Consider the following 25053-nt stretch of genomic DNA (forward strand, 5'->3'; position numbering starts at 1 on the left):
GCAGAAGATGTTATTGCACTCTTAATTTTTTATTTGTACACGTTAGCAGGGGGATGCGTTTTATGGCACAGCCTATTATCAACCTGCCAAAATATGCTTTCCCTCTCTTTTTTCCTCAAATGTTATCCTATTGATATGAAACTCATACCAGCAATTGAGGGAACAAATGTGATTATATAGAAAAAGCTATTTCACTCATAACTGTTTGTTTTTTTAAGCTTGGGGGATGCATTTTTTGGCATAGCAAATTATGAGCTGCCGATATTTGCATGCCCATTTTTTCAGCTCAAAAGTGTCGTACAGATTTGAAAGTCACTCTAGTAGCTCAGAGCATACGTGTCATTGTCTAGAACATTTCATATAACACATTACTATCCTAATTCTCCAAATTGCAGGACATGCATTTTCTGACAATTTTCATTTTGAGCACATTCTCAGATGCTTTCAATAATATTTGATGACAATAGCGGGGATGCAGATTTTGGCAACCTGAAATTCCACATTGCCGGAAAATGCATCCCCTTAACTTGGAGAAACACAGAGTTGAGAGTGAAATAACTTTTTCTACATCACCAGAGTAGCTCTAAGAACTGCTGGTATGAGTTTCATCTCAATTGGATCATATTTGATAAAAATAGAGGGGATACAATTTTTGGCAAGCTAAAAATCCATATTGCCAAAAATTGCATCCCCTGCTAACTTGGAAATTACATTTTTTCTACATAATGACACTTGTTCCCTGAGTTACCACTATAAGTTTCATATGAACAGGACAATAGACAGGGGATGCAAATATTAGCAGGCTCAGAAATTAAAATGCATCTCCCCTACATTAATACACTAGACAGCTAAGCGTAATATAAAATGTTCTACGTAATTGGGATTGGGCCTCGGTTTTGTAAAGTTTTAAGCTATTATGGTGTTAAAAGAAAAATCTTGGAATTTCAAAGCAGCTGCGGAGAACTTGTTCATCAGACACTGAAGAACGTTCGACAAATATGGCTCAGTAAACGTGAAAAAAATCAGTGTTTATTTCAATTAATTTGCGAAATAAAACCCACAATTTTAGCGCTTACATGATTAAGAAACGTGATAATGTTACCAATATTTTTAAAAGTTTCCTCTTCGGTCGGATTTCAGCCCGTTTACTCGTCAATATGCGAGAGTTTAGAGCGATGCGCGCTCCCGCGACAGGGGATGCAATTCTCGGCAGGCATGCATTTCTCGGCATAACACCGGGGACAAAATAATGACTTTCCTATTCCACCCCCTTAGAGATCCTACTAGTAGCAACTAAGAATTAAAAAAGTTCACAAATGTATTCATCTGCTAACGGTGCAACCACTTACCTGCAAAAGGAAGACGAAATAAACATTTGGCTTTAGTGCAACTTGTCATAGCTTGAGCCCTCGTTCTCCAGGGAGACCAATAGTCTTCCAAAAAATATTCGCACACTTTGAACTTTCCCATTTTTTGATTGAATATATTTAAGTGGCAAATTACTTGCTTTGCTAAATATTTCACTTACTGAGAAGCACTAAATACTTCATACTTGGTACCTACGTATGAAGTAGAAAGAAAATGAAAAAAAAAAAAAAACTTAAACTAACCACTGCAGCTCAGTGAGATCGGTTTGTGAACCTATGTTGGTAACGACCGTCCCAACATACCTGCCACACCGACTACTCTATTGCCACTTCAAATGAGAATTCGCTCACTTTATCTTGATCCATTTTCCCTTTAAGACCGACGAGCTTCCGTTCCCCTGCTGAAGCCTCCCTCACATCAGAACACAACGTGGGGAAGATTTTATATTAAGAATGAACCAGTTTAAAAAGTGAAAGTTTGTTCTCAACTGGCCAGAGCGCTTCCTTCCTTTCATATCGGTTATGTTATCGCAAATTGAACACGAGATTCCTCATGGCTTACTGCTCGTCACTCTTCTGTTCAAGTTCAAGGTGAATGAGTAGGTTAGCAAGGCACTGTGTTTGGTTTTGGACTCTAACAACATACGAAAGACTACAATACACAAATGTTTTAAAGTAGTTACAGTGCCTTTCACAGTAAAACACCGGAGTGCCATTAAGTTCTTGTATAAAGGTAACACGATGCAGAACAAGGACACAATGTCTGTGTGGGTCACGGGGATCACACCAGTACAAAAACATCAGAAATTCAAGTTGAATGGTTGTGTGATGAAACTACCCATTGAAATCAGATTGATTTCTCCAATGATGATGTATTGTGATGAATAGTGATATTTTTGGTAGCATTTTTTGGTGAAGTTAGAAAACAAAAGCAGTCAGTGCTGGGTCTCCACCTCCACCACGGTCCAGTCTCCAGCTGGGGAGCTGCCCCGGCTGTCTGGGGAGTAGCTGCTGACGGAGGTCACTGTCGCTGTAGGAGGGCTGAACTGTGGAGGAAGGTTGGGCCACATGCTGCTTTTCAGCGGGCTTAGGCTTCCTCCGCTCCCTACGGGTAGGAGCAGGAGAGGGGGGCACCCTCCATCGCTGGCCAGCATCAGGGACTGGTTGATGAGCTGCTGGACTATGTCCACCTTTCTGTTCCATTCCAGGTTGTGTGGAGCCACCTGTCGCGCAGGCCTCTGGGAGCCCTGAGAGACGGCTTGGGAAGGCAGCGGCCTCCTCCGCCCCACCAGAACGTTCCTGTTTGGCTGCCCGCCGACCTCGTCCTCCTCGTCGCTGGTTTCCATGGCTTCGTAGATGGTGCAGAGGCCAGACGACGGGGACAGCATCACGCCGGTCGGGCTCCTCCTCAGCTGCTGCTGCTGATGGATCTGCTTCTGCTGCATGCGGTACTGGTGCTCCAACTCCAGCTGCCACTGCAGAACCTGCCTGCGGTGACGGTGCTCCTGCTGCTGTTGCTGCAGCTGAAGCTGGAGCAGCTCTCGGCGCTGCTTCTCCAGCTGCTTCTGCTGCTCCAGCCTGAGCCGCTCCTCCTCCAGCCACTGCCTCTTCTGTCTCTCCTGCTCCTGACGGTGCTGCTCCATCCTCCTCAGCTGCTCTCCAATTATGTAGCTGCTCTCAGCGGTGGATTTTGGTGCTAAAGGAGGGGGTGCAATTCTGGAGAAATGCTCCGCTAGTGCCGGATCGATGGGTCTCCTGTTACCCGGCACCAACGCCAAGTAGTGGCCATTGGCTATTGGGGCGCCGGGAGAGTGGTTCTGGTTGCAGTTGTCTTCCTGAGTGTGTGTTTGCCACTTGTAGTCTTCATCCACTTCAGAGGGTTTTGCGTCTCCTGTGAGACAGTGAGGATCACTTGAAGCATCCAGCAGAGATGCATGCATCAAACAGAACAAACAGGTGGTGGAACAAGGGGGCCGAGGAGCAGTTGGACATGAGGGAAGAGGCATAAATGTGAACAGAAGTAGGGCTTTTTAAAATTTAACTGCCTTAAAGATACCACAAACCATACACAGGGGATAAAACAGATCAAAACATGAAAAACCCAAACCTCCCAGTTCAATGCGGCAACCATGCACCTAGTTTACCGTCTGGGGTCAAATCTACAGTTGCGTTGAAGCGGGCGCGAGCCAAATGTCATTAGAAGGTTGTAAGGTGACAAGCCTAAAAGTAGAAGGGCATGAATACAACTGCAAGGCACTCCCATCACTAGTGCATTACGTTCAGCTCAAGCGGATGTTTGCAGGAGAGTTGAGCTAGAGTGGGCAGGTCAGAGGAAATGTTTACGCTCCAACACTTGAATAACACTCAAACTGGTAACAACTTCTTAGGAGGAGCTACTACCATATTTAAACGCAAACCTTTTAACGAGAGCGGTGCCATTCTTCAATTTTCGAGAGCTGATGCCCCTAAATGGATCGATATTTACCTCTGGAGTTGATTGAACGTTAACAGTAGACTGAAAAAATATACAACGTAAACTTCTGGTGGCGTTGAAGTAGAACTAAATGTGACATTACAAGAAGTTATTCCCTGCAACCATGATAGATGAACCACTGTGATTCCTCTTTATTACCTCTTAGATTTGGCCAAAATTCCATTTCATATACACCATTGTGTCATGTCGCATCGCTTCCTGTTTATCCGTTATTCCCAGATGAAGAACAGAGGATGCCAGGGGGAGGGAATCTTGTTGCACAAACACCACTTTACAAACACACATGGCCACTGGAACACGAGGACACAAAGTTCAGGCATGCTGGACCCATTGGGAAAGTAAGAAACAGGAACAAAAATGCCTTGCAATGATGTTTTAATGGAATTTTGAAAGATAACCTAATGTCAAACCATTTAGTTCTGAACATGTCTACTGTTGAATTGTTTCAAACTTCAGGTATTACAGAGTGGGTTTTTTTGTTAGTTAAACATGCAATATACTGTTGAAATAGTAAACCAAAAGCTTGCTATGAAAACGTTCGAGTATAAAGCTAGACTGTGGTAGCCATGTAGGGTTATGCGGGGTGTTATTAAATAATGCGCTACTTGTTGTCCTGTTAAGACACAAAATGATGAGCTAACAAAATGCCTGAAGAAAACCTGAAGCAGATACTGGAAGTGACTGCAACCTATGCAAATACAATAAGCATAGAACCTCTTGAAGCACACGTATACAACGCCACTGACTGCAATCTAACTAGGGCTGTCCCAAATACAGTTTTTGAGGCTTCAAAGCTTTATTGGAAATGATCTGGAGTCAGTGGTGGTTCTTGATATGGAGCGATGTGGCTCTTCACCCAGGGCAGCACTACCAATCAGAAAAACATGTTCCAAGAGAGAGTTTTCTATTGCTTTGTGCGATGTCAAGGCAGTCTGTTGTTACAGAAATGGATATCCGATTAATACCACTCTGGAACTAAATTAAGGATCACTTTACAATTTTTAAGAGAACTTATAATTCCTTGAATTAGCTTTAGATAAAAATGATCAAACCTGAACTCGATTATTCTGTTGACATATTACAGATTAGATCAACAATTCAGAACCTTTGATGCTGAGAATCGTCTCTCTCACCAGAGCGCATTAGTTGTGGTGGTGGAACTGATTACGACGCAGAGGAAGGGGCTCGCCAAGGGTACCATTCATCCAAGAACCGCCAATGTCTGGATGCACTTATGAAAGCTTGAATTAGCAGCTCACATCAACACTTGCAAGTATAAATAGCGTGATCTCAACCTTAGTGGTATAGTACATGAAGGAAAACACAGAATCCACGTATTTAAGTCCAAATTTGGACATCAGTAATGGCGGCAAAACAACAAAGCATTTGGGTCAGCCCTATCTCTAATCCTCCCACACCTACCTCATTACAACTGTAAAGGCAAAACCAGCAGTGTTAATACCTAACCTTTATTATTAATATAGCTAAAAGTCTTGGAACAAGAACAGAAAGGTTTTAAAAGGAATATGTGACTATCGCTATAGTGCAGAACACAAAGTGTGCACACAGGGTAGGGAAGACCAGGTTTAACAAAAACAAACCCAAAAAAACCCAAAACAAACAACAACGAAGAAACAAAACAAGTAAATACAAAAAAAAAAAAAAATTCATTGACATTTGTTTGGTAAAAACAGTAGGATAAATACACAATGAGTCCATATCTTTTCATCTGTTTTTTTTTTTACTCCTTTTTCTCAGTTTACAGGCCCCGTCACAACGGACCAATCAGTCAATACCCCGCAAGGGGCAACAGAATATGCAGTGTTACTTAAAAAGAACATTCCACTAGAAAAGGTAGTAGCTATGGTACATTACGGAGTTTTAGCCATACGCTCAAAACATGGACCGGAACGGTAAGAAAGAGGGAGGCTTCATTTAAAAATTGCTACAGTCATTTTTTTCCGTCTCCTTCGATCATTTTTCAAAAATTGTTTTCTACAATCTTGGTCTCCTTTTTTTTCTGCTAAGACGTCTAACCAGAGAAGAACAAATAACGTAGGGGGAAAACGGGTAGGGTTGCAGGAAAAAGGTGCATTCCAGGGACGATAGGGGGTCTTATACGTTACCTTCCAGAAAACTATCAGTCTTATCACATATGGTGGAGAAGTACGGTGTCAGGTTGTCGGCGTCTCCACATTCCTGGTCCACCAGGTCATCGCTGCCCTCCAGTGGATTCGCCTTCTCCCGATGACCTGCGGTGTTTCCTCCGAGCAGGAAGTGGTGGTGCTCATCCAGACCGGGAAAGTCGTCTCCCTGGTGACCCAAGGGGATGAGGTCCACGGGGTTCCCGAGGAGGTCCTCAGCCAGGGCCGCAGCAGCAGATGAAGGCAGGGTCAGCTCCTTGATGAGGGAGGGGTCCTTGGCCTCCTCCGGAAGCTGCTCCTCATTCTCAAGGGAGAAGATGCCAGGGCTCTTTCCGCAGCTTTCTGCCATTGAGTGGGCATTGGAGTTGGACGTTGTGCAGTCAAAGCCATAGGATGCCACAGAATTGGCTGACTGAGGAGTAGCTCCACCTCCGTCCTCTTCACCCTCTCCAATAGCTGGATCTCCTGCCTCCACATCCTCCTCCAGAGCTGGCAAGCTACCGGTGGGAGGAGGGCTTTCCATTGCAGCCCCTTCATCCAACGTCATCGAAGCCTCGGGGTCATTAATCTGTATCTCCCCCTCCGTGTCACTGGCCTCATCACCGGAGGTAGACGGGGACGAAGGGACTGACGCAGGAGCTGTTGGGGGTCCTGTTCCTAGCACCTCATCGGCAGGAAGAGTCTCGGCCTCTTCCTCCTCTCCATCACCTTTCTCCAAGTGAATGCCGAGATCCTGGTCCACGTCAGGCTGAAGGGACGCTGGTATCGGGGTCTGCTGTTTATCAGAGCGGGACTCTACTCCAGAGCTGCTGTCATAGTCACGGAGATCCTCCGGAGTGCTAGTCTCGCTGCCGCTGTGAGCGGACGGGGCGGTCCCAGTCGGAGTGTCGGCCCGGGGCATGCCTACAGTCGGAGCGGTGAATAGGTCATGATGGTGCTGGGGAATCTGCTCTGTCTGCAAGGGGAATGTCGGTGCGCTACCGTCAACACACGCCTGAGCGGGAGACTGGGTTGGCGTCTCGGATTCGGCTGCGTCATGGTCTGATACGGGGCTGGGAGAGGACACAGCAAGGTGGGACACTGGTTGAGTCCAGGTATCTGAGAAAGGGTTTGTCTGACCCCAAGAGGATGCAGGGGCAGCACTAGACAACAGACCAGAGTGGGTCAAGTTATCCAACTGCTCTTCCTCGTTAAAGTCATCATCGACATTCCCGCCACTCTCCGTCACGCCTTCGCTGTGCATTTCCACGTCTTCGTCCTCCTCCTCGTCTTGTTTGTGCTCCTGGAACACTTTGTGATGCTCCTCGGCTTGCTCAGAGCTCAAGTCCATATCGTCCACCCGCTCGTCGTCTTCATCCTCCTCTTCTTCATTGGCAAGAGTTTCCACATTGGGAGACCCCATGAGATTACCATCTCCTTCGGAGCCCCTGAGGCTGGAGTCGATCAAGGCGTCTGAGCTCTGAGTGCCCTCTAAGATAGCGGTGTGCTGAGTGCTGCTGAGGTCGGACACCCCCTGCTGCCGGCTGCTGGTGCAGCTGCTCATGTCCTCGGAGTCCATCCCAGACAGCAGGTCATCACCATGCCAACCTCCAAATGCTGACGACCGTGCCTGGAACTCATCCGAATGCTGAGAGGTACTCATGTCAGTGACCAAGGATGAAAGGTGGTGGCCTGGTCTTCTCTCTTCCTCATATTCCTCCTCATCATCGTCATCCTCATTGATCTCCGCATCAGCCTTTTCCACCTCCTCCTCCTTTCCATGAGAAAATGCAAGGTCATGGTGAATAAAATCACCCGAAGCAAAAGCACCAAAATTGTGAGGTTGTCCAACTCCTCTGTAAGGGCTTCCTCATCTACTTCCTCTTCATCATCATCTTTCTCATCATCTTGTGCCCCTTGAATTTCGTATCTTTTTACATTGTCCTCCTCTGCTTGGAATGTCATCACATTAAGCAACGTCTGGGGTACCAGACCAGTAGGAGACTGGTTCCTGTTCCAGGAATCAGACGGAGCATCAAAGTCCAAAAGAGAGGAGACATTCTGTGATTCTCTAACAGGCGAGGGAGGGACTGGCGGGGAGCAAGGGGGAGACATGACAGTTGTTCCTAAGGAGGGAACAGAACTGTTGTCTTCAAATTTATAAGAGATCATCTGAGGTGACATCCGTACACCAGTGGCTGCTTCACTTCCTTGCTCAGGAGTTTGCTCTTGAAGTTCAGGAGTTGGTTCCCGCACAGGCTCTGGTGTTGGTTCCCGCACAGGTTCTGGTGTTGGTTCCCGCACAGGTTCAGGTGTTGGTTCCCGCACAGGTTCAGGTGTTGGTTCCCGCACAGGCTCAGGTGTTGGTTCCCGCACAGGCTCAGGTGTTGGTTGTCGCATCTGAATGGGTTCAGGTGTTGGTTCCCGATGCTGAATGGGTTCGGGTGTTGGTTCCCGATGCTGAATGGGTTCGGGTGTTGGTTCCCGTTTCTGAACGGGTTCTGGTGTTGGTTCCCGTTTCTGAACGGGTTCTGGTGTTGGTTCCCGTTGCTGAACGGGTTCTGGTGTTGGTTCCCGTTGCTGAACGGGTTCTGGTGTTGGTTTCCGCATGGGCTGTGGAGATGGTTCCCGTACAGCCTCTGGTCTTTTCTCGTCCTCTGCTTTGATAGTGGGCTCAGATGGCTCCAAATCATCTTCTGCAGGAGGCTGAGACTCCTCTGGGTTTGCAAAGACAGAGGCTGCGGTAGCGATGGTTGCAGCAGCAGCAACCACTGCAGCAATTTCTTTTCCTCGCTCAATCATTGTTGCAACTTTAGGACCACGTTTGACAGGAGTAGGAGTGGTGCTTCCCACAGTCTTTTTGGGACTGGGGACCTTATTTGTCGCTGTTTTGCTGCTTGGGGTCTTGGAGACATCCTTGGAAGGTGTGGACTTACCCTCTTGTGGCTTGGAGCGGTTTGGTGTCTTTGTTTCAACAGCTTTATTTGTGGGAGGCTTTTTGGAGGCAACATCTGATTTTGTCTTGGGGGCCTCAAGTTTAGCAGGCTTCTTTGCTGGAGGGCGAGCGAGAGGGGATTCTGCAGATTTTTTGGCTGCTGGAGGGGATGGTTTGGTCACATCTGGAAAAGTCAACACAAGAAGAAATTACACAATGAGAATTGTTAACCCCAAGTATAACAATAAGATGTTATCCTTGGGTTTTATGTTTCGATACAACACTATATGGTTAAAGTCTACACTCTGGAATTTATTTATTACATATTATGTATTAAGTCTTTTATGTTAGAGCAAAAATAATTAATACATTTAATGTTTACAAATGTGTCAAAAAATACTTGTTTTTGTGACCTTTTTTCACAGGGGTTGCATTTCTTGACTGTGATGCAGGAGGTTTGCCACCAGAGGGGGTACTGGTGGTTGATTTGGAAGTAGCAGGCTTGGCAGAGGTGGGGGCAGTTTTAGGAGTGGCAGGTTTGGATGTAGCTGTGAAGTTCTTGGGTGTGCTGGCCAATGGAGTTGATCCGGTAGCCGGTCGAGATGAAGCTGCTGTGGGCCTGAGGAAACACAAAGAAGACTATTTAGCATCTCTGCATGAAAATCATAGTTATTTCCACTTTGTTTCACTGATTTCACTTCCTTTTAGATCTTAATCTGTTGAACAACCCCGTCCTTCCTGTACATGTCTAAAGTCTAAAGTACTGTGAACAGTTTGATTCTACAACCAACTCTGACCTCGTTTCAACTATCTTGGTAATTCACCAGTACAATTTTTTTTATATTGAAGTCAATCTATGCTTACAATACAAATTATTTAAAGTAAAATAATTTTATCTTGCTTTTTACTTCCATTAGTCATATCCTATGCAAACGGTTTTTCACTAAATAGAAGAGGGCTACTAAAGTTTGATAAATCATTTGAAGGAAAATTAAACTGCACATCAGGAGGGCATCCATTTAAAGATAATCTGCCATTAAAGCACTGATTTAGAGCCTACTAAGACCCAGCTGACTCTTCTTGAGCCCCATTACACACTCTCATGAGAGATAGGGAAAAGCTACATGGAAGATGAATCACAACAGACCCTAGAGACGTATCCTAACCCCACAGCAATTCTGTTCTTCTGCGCACTCGGCACTTCTCCCTCCCTCCCCATCAGGGGAATGACTCTTGGGGCACCAGGCATCAGCCCCCCCTGCTCCAGCCGTCCTGGCCTGGAAGCTGGCTTGTATGTCACTTCTGAGCAAAGTAACCTACATCTAGCAGTCCTGACAAGGCTGTGGTGTGCCATCTCCTGGGTCCACACTGCACTTACTGCCTGTTTCTAAATAAAGAAGTGAGTTAGCGCTGGCAGAAAGAGAACAGGCGACAGGCGGAAGGTAGGGAGAAGATGGCTGGGACTACGTTAATTTTTAATACTAAAAGGAGAACAAAAATAACCTTTTCAAGTCCTCCCAGTTAGACGCGAGCACTACTCTAAAAGCAGAGCTATTGGGTTCTCCTCACATATAGGCAAAAGCAATGAAATTCATCAAAAACCAAACAAACAGTTGGCAGAAGAACACCAATGCCCAAGTCCAAGCAAGATTTTTACAAATGATCCACATAAGTAATTGTTAGTAGATTAGTGGTAGATTAGAGGCAGTGTCTTTCAAAAGTTTTAGTACTGAAAAATGTATCAATGTGTGCAGAATACCAAATTAAAAGGATTACTTTTTCTAGCATATATTTTAGCCCAAAGATCGACTTTCACTTATAAGTGCACTGATTGAAGTTTTCTGGTTATTACCAATTATTAAAAAGCCTGACCTGCTGATGACTCGACACTGTAGGATAGGATGGCTCTCAAACATGCAAACATGTTTAAACATGTTTAAGAGCCAACATGGTTTTTAACAAAATAAATTTTTGAGTAGTAATATGAAAGCCTCTTTGTTCCATGAACAGCACATCAAAGTCCACACAGAGGATCTGTATTCAGCTTCAGTTATTTTTCAAAGAATGGACAAAAAATTTTGTCACTAAAATTTAAAAACCCAGAACAGGCAACAAACTGAAGAACCTGGTAGTTAACAAAATAGAAACTTAAAAATTTCAACTTCAATTGAGTGATTGTTTTTAATTGTGCCACTAAAATTAGAAAGTTAAAAATCTTAAGTTACAAGGTTAGAAGAATGAGGACAATAACAAGATTAAAAAAAAACCGGCATCATGAGAGATGAAGGCTTCTAATTGGATATTCAGGAAGAGCGATCATCATAATCTGTGCGATGAAGGGAATACAGATTATCCAGACAGGCAGGGTGACTATAACAAGCTCTGGATTTAATATGGTCACTGAGAGAAAACGGCAAGAGAAGGACACTCTTTCCTACGGATCATGCAAAAAAAATAAAAAATAAAGTTGACATTTAGTCCATATTTTTGTCCTATTTTGCTTTTTATTACCAATTATTAACAATAATAGGGGAGGAAGAAAATTATTAACTATCATTGTTCTAAAGTTTTTCATTAGTTTTGACATGTGTCTAACTATTACCAGTCTCTGTACAACTGAAAGCAAGACAAAAAAGCTGAGCAGATTACTGTGACAAGAGTTCACTTAAAAGCACTGGGATTGTGTATTTTGAACCTTGCGCCAGGTTATCTGATGAGGAGGTGAGCGATCACACCAACACCCAGCTAATGGTTCAATGTCATGGACACAGCCTCATCTTCACAGGGATATCTTCAGGTCAGATTACACCATCTGTTGTTTACACCGCAAGTCCTCCACCTTTTACTCTTGCTGCTCTTTCTTTGCTAACTGGCTGTGTGGTGTGAATGCCTGATGGACTGGAGCTAGAGACCGTTATGTGCTCCTGCAGCCACACCTTGAAGAGAGGTTATGTCCGTTTCCCTGAATATTTGACTTTCCAATAAGCACTGTTTGGAAAACTTTGTCTCTGTGTCAGCATTTTCTATGGAGAAGTCAGGTTGGATGTGTAAAAGTGGTAGTAGAGAACCCTAAAACATATAAAGATATTTATGTCGTAATGACAACCATATACAGCTTCAGTAAACCTATAATCTCATTACATTACCTTCAATCAGTTATTTCCTAATGACTCCTGAATTGCCCTCAGACCATCACAGACTGACATCCTGTGTAATCTGAGATTAGAAGTAGTTCACCGCAACTGCTACATTACAGTGATGCTTCACTCTATAATTAAGTTCACCGTCAACTGAGTGACTGACAAGCACCCCAGAGCGTTTTGTTTAAATTATGGGCCTGCTTTTACCTCAGAGGAAAATCTGTCTTCATTGTTTCCATCTTACCACAGACCTTCCACAGAGACGCACCATAAATTGAGGTTAAAGCTAATTTTGAACATAACACCCAGAAAGGCACTGGAGCTGAAAAATCGTGTATTACTCAGTCAGCTAGTCGCTCCCGGCCCACTGATGCACAGAGCAGAACACTGAAAGTTCGCCTTGTTTGCCTCAGGATCGCTGACGACATTTTAGCTTAATGCAGATCTGCGCGCGCGCTTCCAAAGAGCTGCAGATGTACTGCTGACTTTGAACCGGGCTGCCTGCTGGGGATCCTGTGTTGCCACAAAATGAGACAGAGGCAAATGCGTATGTAAAAGAAAACTAAGACTTAAGGCGTCTCCTTGCAGCAGAGACAACTATAACAACAGCTATAAATTAATTAACTGTCTAAATAATGCTTAGTACCATAAAAGTGGCTTTATCCTTTTTTTGGCTTTAAATTGGATCAGTGAAGTAAAATTTTACTTGAAGTTCTACTTCTTAATATCAGTAGAACTAGACTTTAAATGAAACTAATGTGTAAATGTTTCTCAGTTTTATTTATTTATAATAACAATGGTTTCTCAGTAATTTTGCAAAGAATATAATAGAAATTATTAAAAAGAAGCTTGAACTTATTCACATTTGTGACATTGTGGCATCAAACTTTAATGCATTTCCCTTGAATCTTATGAGAAATAAACAAAAAGGACAGAATCATTTTTTTCTTACACCCGCCCACCCCCCAAAAAGCTTAGCTTCACTGTTTGCTGGTACTGACCTACTAGCAAAATGCTAAACTTTTCTCTCGGGTCAGATATTTCTATCAATTTGTGCTAATATAAAATCACTAGACAGATTTCAAACAGCGTTTATGTTCTCATACAGAACATTTAAAATCAGTCAGTGAATATCAATGCTACTTGGCACAGCAATTGGCAATCAAACACATTGCTAATTTTAGCAAAACATTTTTAATAAAAGGAAGCAAGGACAAAATGCTTTCAATAAAGCCTTTTAAAAAGTAACAATGTATAATAGCTTATTTTTAAACGGCCCACTGATTTCAACTGTGAATAGAACAGACGTGTATGCTGTAAGTTTTTATTCTTCTGAGAGAAACTTCCACTTCGGTTATTAAAAATCTGAGGATGATCACAAACTTAGTTAAAATTGGTTTTACTTCAGTTAGCAACTATGGAATTAGCCGAAATGAAATCTGGAACCAAATGTTAATCCCAAGTAGAGCACTTCCTCATTCACTTTGGATTATTTAAAATCAGTGTACTCACAGATCGGAGTGGCTGTCCATGGCTTTTAAACCATAATGGAAAACAAACAGTCAAAGATCAACACCGTTTTGGTCAGATTTCACGATTTTTTCTGGACTCCGCTGTTGCAGCGCGCGGAGATCTGCGTCGCTCGGTTGCAGCGACGCTCCTGCTGGTGAGAATCTGCTTAGTGTCACCTTAAATTGGTATTCTTCCAGGATTACACAGTATTTAGCTCCATCCATCTTCAGATCAACTCTGATTGGCTTCTCTGAAGGGTGCATTCACAATTAGGCGCATGTTAGTTTTTCTCCACAGGCCATTTTGGGTATAGATCAGAGAGCAGCTTTTGTCGCAGGTCAGCATTGCCCCCTACATGGCAAACTGCGGCGGGGACTTCTTCTAACTTTCTTTCGACAGGGACATTCTTCTTGCCGCCCTTCCAAGGGAGCCGGGTTTATGGAGTGCATGACTCAGCTCCTCTAGAGTCATCACGGGCCTCTTGGCTGCTTCATATATTTGTTCTCTCCTTGCCCACGCAGTCAGTTTAGGTGGACGCCCATGGGCTGGTAGGTTTTCAGCTGTGCCACGCTCTCTTACCATGCGACTTCTAAGGACGTCGGTTATAACGGAGTGTAATTACTGGTGTGAAAGTAAAAGGGGTCTGAATCGCTTTGTTGACTTTAAATTGACAAATAAATGAGAAAAACTGCGCGTTAAAGTACATATTTTGTAAATGTTAAGCTTATATTTCAAACAGAAATATAAAAGCATATCTTCTCGAGCGGTCCTAAATATCTCCATTATGTCTGCGGTTCACGTGAAACACCCACATTGTTATTGGCACAGCCAGAAGTGTGCCAATTCATTCCAACCTAATCCATTTAGTAATTGGCTCTGCGGCCGCATCCTGAAATAATCGCCCCAGAGCGAGACTGCGTCGCAGAGTTACTGGCCGCGCCCACGCTATGACTGGAGATTTACTGCCTGTGCAACATGGCACCTGCTGGACGGTGGACCGCTGAACAAGAAGCCCTTCCTGCTGCTGCTTACCGGGCACTCACCAATGTCAGAGCATTACATCAACTTAATTTGTTGAATCGTGAGGGCGGCATTCAATCCACTCCAATAAAAATTTATCATCCCTCAGGGACCATCAGTGGAGAAAAGGAGCATGACTAATGTAGGAACATGGGCGGTGATGTTTGCACGCTAAAGTCTGAATGCCCCGGTATCCTCTGCTCTACAGCCGCTTCATCCTCGCCTTCCTCTCTAAACCGCTTTCCATCTTTCATTTTCCTCATTCTCTCTGCCTTCTACAGGTCTCTTCCTTTCATGCAACCATTTTGATTTCAATTTGCTTCCATGTATCCAAAGATAGACTTAAATGCCCGTGTGTCCAGAGAGCCAGCATGCCCGTCTGCCTCCCTCCCCCACCTTTGCCTTCCCATCATGCAGAGTATTACACCGGCAGATGAACTCATGCCCTGCATAGTAATTGGCTTCTATTCCTCTAATGCAGGTGCACCACACATCCTGTCTACAGTGCCAAAGAGCGGGAGAATCCTTTTGTAGCCTCTGTGCTGTATGAAAACCCTGCTGTTTCTGTAAGCTAGGCAGGATTTATCCCTTCAGCTCAACATAAATACCAAAAACAGACAGAAAGCATTGAAGAAGTCATCGACACAAAAGGCTTCATGTACAAAAGTTGAGCTCTCATTCAAATGGAAACCAGTAAAATCTATTTAAGGCGTAAACCCGATTAAATTCAACAAAAACCTAATACATTAGCGAGTTGTTTGGAATTAGATTGATGCCACTTATTGAACCTGTTTGAGCTGAGCACTTTTATCTGTTGGATAACAAGAACCTGCTTTGGATTCAATTAAATCAGCTGCACTTTCAGAGGAACACTAAGCAAACAGAAGCTCAGACTTCATCTTCAGTTGTCTGATAACGGCCGCATTAAAAACCGAGCGAGTTAGGAAAAAAGGGCAAAATCGAATTAAAGCTGAAATTTATGGCCCTGTCAAAGCCCATGACAGGACACAAAAGCTGACGCACGTCACGCCAAGAGTGCCTTCGAGGGTGCACAGGGCTGTTTGAGGAGCCCATCAGTAGTAGTTATGGCTCTCTCTTTGGGATGTAGGTCAGCAGCAAGAAAATCCTCCTCTAGGTCTGAATATACAGCACATCTGAAAAGTATCCGCAGCGCTTCACTTTTTCCACATTTGTGTTACAACCTTATTCCAAGCTGTATCAAATTAATCTCTTTACAGAAAATTCTTCACAAATACCCTGTTACGATAATGTGGGGGCTGAGGGGTGAAGTTTTTAAGGTTTTTGTAAAGTTATATATAAAAAAAATCACATTTACGTAAGTGGAATCAGTATTAACATCGAACTTCTACAGAACTTAACATTGTAAGAACCTAATTACATCAACTGAATCACGTTTATATGTGTACAAAAACAGTGAGTGTGTGTGTGTCGCCAGGTTGTTTTTCCTTTAAGCTGGAGGCTGACCTATATGTACCGTGATTGCTTTGCATTTCTTGACAATCTGTGCTTATTTTTAAGTCAGTATCAACTGAATACTCTCCTTAGGTTGGGAGAAGTCAGAAGGGTCAGTGTTGTTCCTCTGGAGCAGCTGATGCTGTTAATTAATGGAAGTTGTTTTGTCTGTATTACCGTTGGGTTTGTTTGTTTAACGAGGTCATCAGCAGAGTAGCAAATAGCATCATTTTTCTGCATGTATTTATTTGATTTCTCTTAGGGGGAAGTAAATTAACGAGTCCGGTCCATTTTCCGCCGTTCGAGGCAGATTTGGAATTAGCCTCAAACATTGCTAATCAGCATTTAAGCTACCCTAGTTTTCAAATGAGCAGACGATAATGGGACAAATACTGGAGGAACACAATAACCTTTTCAGCCGTACAGAGTGAAATCATCAGGACAGTTTGTATGTGCTGCTCAGCTACGGTCCTGCGCTACACAAGCGATTACCAACGTGACCTGGTATAATTCTGTGTAATGAGATGTTTGCACATCAACCATTGTATGAAGCAGTAATCTGAGTGTAATCTCCACAATCCAGCTGCTACACAGGGCACAAGGAGACGAGAGAGGAGGGCGGGGGAGGGATTTCAAACACCGGACTCACGGTGACAGGCTGCTTGGTGTGAGTTAGAGGACTCACACCAAGCAGCCTGTAACAATAACACAAAAAAACAAAACAAAACAAAACAAAAAAACAACACTTCCACATTTTCACTAGGGTACTTTATTTCTACTTCAATGTTTTACAGCAATAACTTTTATTCTGCATTTGAAAAATCATGCTGGGTGATTTCTGTTATAACTGCAGATTTACTTCCATCTCTGACGATCTATCAAAAATGTTTTATGTTTTTAATTTGAACGTTTTTGCATCTTACTACACTTTGGGTAATGGCTATGAAAAGCAGCTGGAGAGTTAAAGCGGGGTGTGTATCAGAGTACTTCTGAAATCTTTTCAAACTCACTGAGGACATTGCTACTGGTGTGAATATAATAATATTTATTTGCTCACAGTTTGTGGCCGTTTTTGTAGAAATGCACAATGGCTTCAGAAATTGGTCTTGACCGATTACTTTGCGGGCACAAAGTTAGAAAACTCCAACTCTCTTTCTCAGAAGTAAACACATCACACTTAAATGCAATTTGAATGATTACAATGCTTCGTTATTGTGCCGACGGCATATTTTGATAGATTATATATTATTTTAAATCTCAAACCATGAGTGATTTGTGGGGAATTCTTAACTTTCTGTTTTCTTTTTCTGAATCGGTATCTAGTTCAACAATGTGCCAACACGCACACATGCAGACCAACAAAATAACATACCAGAGAGGAAAAGAGAAGTTACTAGTTTCCCAAACAAACCAGACTCCCAAAGGCTCTATCTGATCATAACTCAGATGTGGACAAAGACTTCATTCAGCCTCATGTCCTCACCTACCATGGAGCCACCTCAGGATCTAACATCATGCACACAGTGTGACTCAGGTGAGGAACACATGTTGGTCTGATCGCCACACGAAAACAACGCACCGCCGCACAAGAACTCACAACAAGTGTTGGGTTTAAAGAAGCAGCTCCGCTGAAAGGATTCTGTTGTTCCCCATCCCGTTTTAAACTCCTCCCTCCAAAAACTTGTTTTATTAATAAAGCTGAATAATGCTCGCTCTGATGAAACCCTGCGAGGCATTCCTCTCAGGCTTGTTCCAACACTGACTGCCTACTGGCCTACTTATGCCTGGCTTCCATGTGGGGGATCATTGTCCTTCGTTCCTCCAGGGAGTTCTTTCTTTAACAGAATCCTCTTTGAACCAGCAGCCAAATTCAAGCCTTTTCAACTAACTGATGTTTACTGTAATAATCGTCAGTCTCTCAGCCAATGAAATTGGATTATTTCTATCAGATGGGTGGACTTACTGATTTGCAAAAGAAAAAGTACACTTTCCTGAATAGTGCTTGAATCATTTTTACCTGGTTGCTTTGGAAACCGGGGGTTTATCCGTCTTGGACGAGGCAACTGAGCTAGTCTTGGTTAGAGCTGCAGAGGCGGGTTTGGGAGCTGGATGAGACAGGGATGAGAAATTAATGTTAGGAGGACATTATTCAACAGTGCAGACTTAAATAGTTGGCTTAAGTCACAGATTTAGGTCAGGCAGATGTTTCTTTTACAGACTATGTTTTATAGACTATTATTGTTCAGTAAGAGTCAACTTGACATGTGTAATGTCCATAAAAATCCATGCAGTGCGTAGGTATTGTATTATTGCATATCACTAAACAATGCTTGCTTAAATAGTGCAGAAAAATGTGTGATTATACTTACAGAGCCTTGCAAAAGAAATCATGCCCTTTAAAATTGTCACATCAACTCATGTTGCATAGCATAGCTGTAAATAGCTGCAACTTAAAAACAAACAACAAAACACCCCACAAGTTGGAATCAGCATAGAAACACAACCAACCTGGTGGCTTTTTTGCAGTAGCAGCAGCAGCAGTGGATTTTAGCCCATTAGCAGTGCTGGATGTTGTCTTTTTGGCTGCTGGTGCTCCAGTTGTTGACTTTGTGCTGTTGGTAGCAGGGAGGGTCCCTGGAGCCCTTTTCTCCCCAACTTTAGTTGTGGTCTTGGAAGTTGGTGTTGCTGCTGCCCCAGTTGGTTTTTTGGCGGCAGCAGAGGTCGGGGTGCTCTTTTTATCTGCAGCTGGTGTCGTCTTCTTAATGACGCCATTCGTCTGAGGCTTCGACGTGCCGTTCGACAGACGGGACACATTGGAACGTGGGCCGGACGGAGTCTTGGGCGAGCTCGTGGCGCTGAGTTTTGTCTTGGGAGTGGCCTTGTTGGTAGCCTTGGCTTTAGCGTCGCCGGAGGCCTTGGCGACCGCCTTGGCAGCGGGGGTTACCTTAACCTGATCTGCCGTTGGCTTCGCTTCGTTCACATCTCCAGCTGGATGCTGCAGCATCTCCCCAGCTGGGATTTCCACGAGGTTGGGCTCCGGCTCTGCTGCCGGCGCCGGCTCATTTGCTGGATCCGAGTCCAATGTTTCCATTGGCTCCAGTGCTGCCGTGGCAACCCCATCCGGCTTCATCTCCCCTTCGAATGATGGTGGCAAGACCGGTTGACTTGAATCTCAGAGGACAACGTCAGCTCAGGAGACTTTCTGAAGAGTGCGGGGACTAATCTGGAATAAGAATAGAGAATATTTAGAGCAGAGTTAGACAACAACAAGACCAGGCATGAAACACGTCTGGCTTCACTATCAGGATTTGAAGGAATGTTTGTAGCTTCAGGAGTCAGATAAGGCAGGTGGTGCCATTTTAACCACCACACACTAAAGTACAATATAAGTATTATATATCAACTGGATGTGCAGAGTCATGTAAATTACAAGTCTAATTAGTTAAGTAACATATCCAAACAAACAAAAAAGTTAGTATTTTAAAGTACTTTTTTGTGAAGTTTTGACTTTATAGGACAAATCTGCAAGAGAAACAAGGCTTTTCAGCTGATCGGCGAAACTTAAAGGCTACATTTAATTGGTGTAAACCTGTCAGATCAATATGTTTATGGGGCGAAAGGGGAACAACAAGAAGGGCAACAAGTCTGCTGCAGAACAGAACGAGCCTATTCTACAAATTGTCTACATTGATCTCGATGCCAACTGGACTGCAGTGCTGAACAACCCCCCAGTGCGCTGCTTAAAAAGCTCAGCGACACAGTTGGCAAAAGTAGCGCTCACTGGTTGTGTTCTTCGTTTTCTGTACAAAGTGGAAGAGGAGTCACTGGTATCAAATAGTTTTCTAGGATTACACTGCATGGCAAGACGATTCGCGCCTTGCAAACATGTTTACATGTAATCTGTAATGTGTTTCATGTTGGAAACAATTATAATGTAGAGGGACAATCGTTTAGAGTTCTAATTTTTTTCCAATAAAATTTGAAAAGTGCTTAGTAAAAGAGCACGGAAGTATAAGAAGTAAAGTATTGATTAAATTCAAGTGGGCACCACAATTTTCTGACTTTTTAATCTAGAAAACATTTTGCACACCACATACCTACCTTTTGAGAACACAAAAATATGCCACTGATGTTGATCTGTTTCATAACATTTTAAGTAAACCACAATAACGTTTTTAATTGTAGTAAAAAGTGAACAAAAAAGGCAGTACATGTATTTACCACCAACTCAAATTTAAGACTTCTAAAGACCATTATGAATGGAATTTAACACCTCTATCTCCAGGTGAAATGTGCAAACCTCATCCAGCCAACTGGTGACATATCTGCACATTTACTTCTTTAGAATCATAAATGCTAGCTAGGTAGCAAGGGTATATTAGCAGTGAGTTAATAGCAGCCGCAACCGTCTTGAGTCACAGAAAAATGAAGATGTCTGAGAGTGACTCAAACTTTTTCCTGACAGAAAAATCCAGGAGGAAAAACAAGTCAAAGAGCATATGAAATTATATAGTTCTTTCAAGACAAAATTATAAGACTTGTAATTAACATATTCAAACTTTTACAAAATGAATTTAAGACATTTTAAGACCTTAACTTCAGATGCATGACTATACATTTAAGACTCTACAGGAAGTGCTATACCTTGATAGATATGGGAAAAGTTTTCAGGAAAAGAAGAATTAACAAAAAGAACATGGAAATCAAACACTGCATGCTCTGAGGCATCAGAAATGGCCCAGCTGCTTCAAGTACAGCACATAGCCAGGGGAGACTGAAGGGTAACAGGAAGCTGGCCTGTCGAAGTTTACAAACAGCTTTAGCAGCCGGCTGTGCAGGAAGTTAAGCAGCGAGACAAACACTCAGGCAATCCTGAGGCCAGCGAAGAGGAAGACGCTTGGCCTGTGGAGCCTGGGAACAGAACCGGGAAGGTGGGAATGGACGGAGAACTGACGAGACGAGGAAAAAACAAGGCATAAAATGAGCTCACTGCTGGCTGCCTGCTCCCACTTTAAAATCCAGACATCGCGATTCCTCCTAGTTTCCACTGTCCTGAACTTGCGCACAGACTCGCACTTCTATTTGGAGACGAGGACAGACATCATCTTTATTCCGCCGGCTTCTTGGAAACACTGCCCCCCCAGCCTCCAGCACACACTTCATCGTGTTTTTGTCCCTCTTTAGTCATTCTCTGCTCATCCTCCAGACACAAATCGTATACATTTAAAAAGACCCTCCTTCATCCTTAACTGATCCTCCCTTTCTCCTAACTGTCCCCCCCACCACCTCCTCTGTTTCCTTCAACCCCTCCCCCCCACACTGCCTCGGCTTTGCTTCGATCTCTCTGTTCTCTGTTTGCCACGGCGCAGATGGCTGGAGCAGCTGAGCAGGGCCAGAGGGGGAAAGAACGAAAACGAGGAGGGGAAGAAAAAAAGAGGAAACCAAAAAAAAGGGTCCATGTATCCTAAAACCCACATAGCTCGCGCAACAGGCTGCAACCGAAACACTGACTGGTAGCTGCTAAGAGTGACTCACGCTAACAAACTTCCAACTTTGGAGTCAGAAGAAGTGTGCTGACTTTTCCTCTTGTCTCAAAGAGTTCTACAACGTACATAGAAAATAGTGCTGGGATTTGATGAAAAGATGTATTCTTCGGATTAACTAAATGTAAAATTGCACGTTTTCAAAAAGTGTCCAAGAAAATGTTTTACTGTCTCAAACCAAATATCTGAAGTTTTCCAGTTTTTTTCAAATTCAGGAAGGTTTAAAGCAAGTCATTTTGTTTCAGACGTCATTTAGAAATGTTAACTGTAAACTGGTTGTGCTTCAGTGGAAGGATGATTCATGGTTGTAATGAGTAGGCCACATACTATCTTGGTTTTGTCCAAATGGCATTACTTTTCTGATTAATCACGTGTAAATGCTTTAACTTTAACAATCCTAGTATAAAAAGCACATAAGCTTTAGTTAGTACAATGTCTGCCGTTAACATTAGCGCTTCACTGTTTTGCTCTGACTCCATCATAGCCATCAACGCAATGACCTAACTCAACCAGGAAATAAAACCATGTCCGAGCCCAATTCCCTCCTCTCTCTTTAAAACTGCTCAGCTCCCCATCTTCCCACAGCAGGAGAAAGCATGTGGCCTCACTATTCATTATTCTACTCCTCTGCAAAGTTGCAAACGCTCGCTGTGTGTGTATGTGTGTGTAATAAATTCTGAGTGCATATATTCAGGGCCAGAAGAACATTTCTGGTTCCCTTGCAAGTTTCCAGACAGCTGTGAGGTTGCACTGCTCCTCAGCTCCACGTCATCAGGACAATCAGTCAGAAATAGGCAGTAAAACCAGACAAGAATGAACACTTCTGCTTTTTTTCCCCCCCCTCCATAAAAAGTGAAGGCAGAACATTCAATATTAATTCACTTCAGAGAGTTGATGAGACGGAAGAGCTACTGTTTAGGCTCCTGCCAAAGTAAATATCCCAAAGTTCAGTTTTGGGCTGATGTCTTCTGAGCGGACGTGTTACAATTCTCAAACTCTATTAAATTGTGCTTTGATATCTTTCAGCTATGAGATTAGATTTTAGGTTCAACCATTAGAACCCTGAATTAGGAAAATCAGGGTATTTTCCTAATTTAAGCAGAAGTCTAAGCTGAAATAATTTCAGCATTTTATCCCTAATTATAACCATTAGCAGAATAGGGGTGCACCAATTGAAGTATTCTGGCCGATTGCCGATTAATGATCTTGAAAAATCGGACCCATCACTTCATATTTTGGCCAATATATATATATATATATATATGTATATTTTTTTTGTCTGAAATGTCTAACTATATATAGCAAGAAAGCAGCATTAGGCTGGCTATTAAAAGCAAACGTGCAGACAACACTGGATGTTTTCAAGCAATTTCATCCAAATGTTCACTTTATGTTTGCCACCAGCAATGCTAAACAATTCAGTAAAAATGTCCAAACTGCAATTGCTTTCTATTCATCTGTTGTGGGGGTGATTTCGGAGGGGAACTTCCATCTTTCTGACCTGTCTTTCACACCAATAGAGGAACCAGAGTGTGTGGCGCGGCTTTTATTTCCTCTCAGCAGCCTCACTGAATCAACCACGGATTCAATGTTTTCTGGTTCACCGAAACTTGAACTGTCAGTGCTGCAGATGGTTCTAAAGGAAGACAATGGGATTGAAGTGTTTCATTTTTATTATTATGCAAATATTTGTTTAAACATTTAACAGTTTGGTATTATACAAAAAAAAATTACTGAAAAACCTGACGTGGAATGGAGAAACACTTTATAGCCCAGGAGATAAAACACAAGCTGCCACTGTCAAACCATTAGGGACAGAGTGCAGTCAACGACCCAAGACAGAACGTGTTATGACTCGAAACAGATGGTTTTTTCAGCCACATTAAGTTTCATTTAATGTTTACATTTAGTAATGTTGCTCAGCGTTTAAGACATTGATAGTCATAAGCAGTGAGAGTTACTACCAGTGGGTTTAAAAGAAATTATTTCAGGTCAGCTAACAGTTCACAAAAATCATAGTTTTTTTTTTTTTTTTTTTGGAATTTCTGAAGCTTTTAGGAACAGTTACAGTGATAGACTGAAAAGTAAGTCAGCCCAGACTCAGAATGAAGTGGTTCTGCAGAGAGCGGTACAGGCAGCCAGCTCTGTTAATGCCCAGTGACAGCAAGTCAGAGTCCATCAGTCAGAGTTTGGAAAAGACTGGAAATGAGAAAGCAAAGTATGCTCAGCTCTGTCCAGAGAGTGACTGGCAAGACTGGATTGATTTGCATGCATTTTGAGAATGCTGCAGCCAGCTAACCATTAGCATCTCTTAGCATCCCCCTTCAATGAATTCTATAGGCACTTATCTAAAGGCCTGGTTCACAATTTGTAATTTATCGTTTGTTTTCTCGATCACCTCTACATCAAAATCTAAAACATTTGCACTGAGCAAAGTTGAAATGTACAGTCATGACACTAAATAAAAAATTCTACTAGGAAAATGTAAGGTTAATAAAAAGTTTATTAAAAAAAAAACAGTGCAATGTTTTTGCAGGTTTAACAACTCAAACTGAAGACTTTTTATGATCATTATGAATGAAATTTAAGATTTGTGTCACAACAGAGGTTCACAGGAGAAAAATAGCATATTTTGCGTTGTTGTCTACAACCTTAACCCCCAGGGTGCCACGCTTTTTGCACAGGATGCCAAACAATGTTGCACATTATACATGTAACATTGTGCGTTTATGTGCAGGTAACGAATGTGAGCCTGTGGTCAAATCAAACATCAAACAGTTAACTGGTGATAAAGTTGGAGCGTACTCACAACTAATGCAAAGTAGCTAGCTAGGAAGGTTATACTAGTGGCTAGTTAGCCTCAAGTCAAAGAACACAATGAAGATGCCTGAATGCATAGCAAATGTCTGCTTAACAGAAAAGCCCCATGAGAAAAAACTATATATAAAATATACAAAATTGAGAAGTCCTGCCATAAGGTACTTAAGGATAAATTACTTTTTTCAAATGAATTTAAGACATTTTAAAGCCTTAATTTTAGGTTTGTGAATTTTTTAAGGGTGTGCAGATTATGTAGTTTTTATTTCTGTAACCTGGTTTTTGTTCAGTTAGCTACACACAATTCAACTTGCATCATTTTATTTAAGTCATGTGCTCCCAGAATCCCAGCAGCGTCCTACTCCAAATTCCCCGCAAGCCTCAATGGTGAGCTAACCAGTAACCGAGAGCAAACAAAACCCACGCAAATACTGAGCCATGCAAATAATAAAGCTGTTGTTAGGGCACAGAATCAGGAAAGATGCAAAAGATCAAGGTCTCAATCTTTTCTTTTCTTTTTTTTTCAGCATATGGCCATGTGCAAATCTTTTCATCTCTGGGCCAGTGATTGTCTATGTGTCCTCAGTCATCACTGCTACATCACAACTGTTGTGTTATGCTTTCACTGC

The 25053-nt window shown here is 42.8% G+C and overlaps 1 protein-coding gene across 1 annotated transcript in view; it reads right to left on the reverse strand.

The window, feature by feature from the left end:
- Positions 1–4219: 4219 nt before the first annotated feature.
- The window catches only part of LOC129363535 (cell surface glycoprotein 1-like), a 32272-nt gene continuing 11438 nt past the window's right edge, over positions 4220–25053 (reverse strand). Inside the window, 5 exon segments of the mRNA XM_055035673.1 lie at positions 4220–7841; positions 7844–9103; positions 9333–9538; positions 18082–18169; positions 18573–19287. Of these exon segments, the coding sequence (XP_054891648.1) occupies positions 5977–7841; positions 7844–9103; positions 9333–9538; positions 18082–18169; positions 18573–19194 (4041 nt within the window). The 5' untranslated portion in view covers positions 19195–19287 and the 3' untranslated portion in view covers positions 4220–5976.

Source organism: Poeciliopsis prolifica, unplaced genomic scaffold (genome assembly GCF_027474105.1).
Source record: "Poeciliopsis prolifica strain line A6 unplaced genomic scaffold, Auburn_PproV2 SCAFFOLD010, whole genome shotgun sequence".
Lineage (NCBI taxonomy): Eukaryota > Metazoa > Chordata > Actinopteri > Cyprinodontiformes > Poeciliidae > Poeciliopsis > Poeciliopsis prolifica.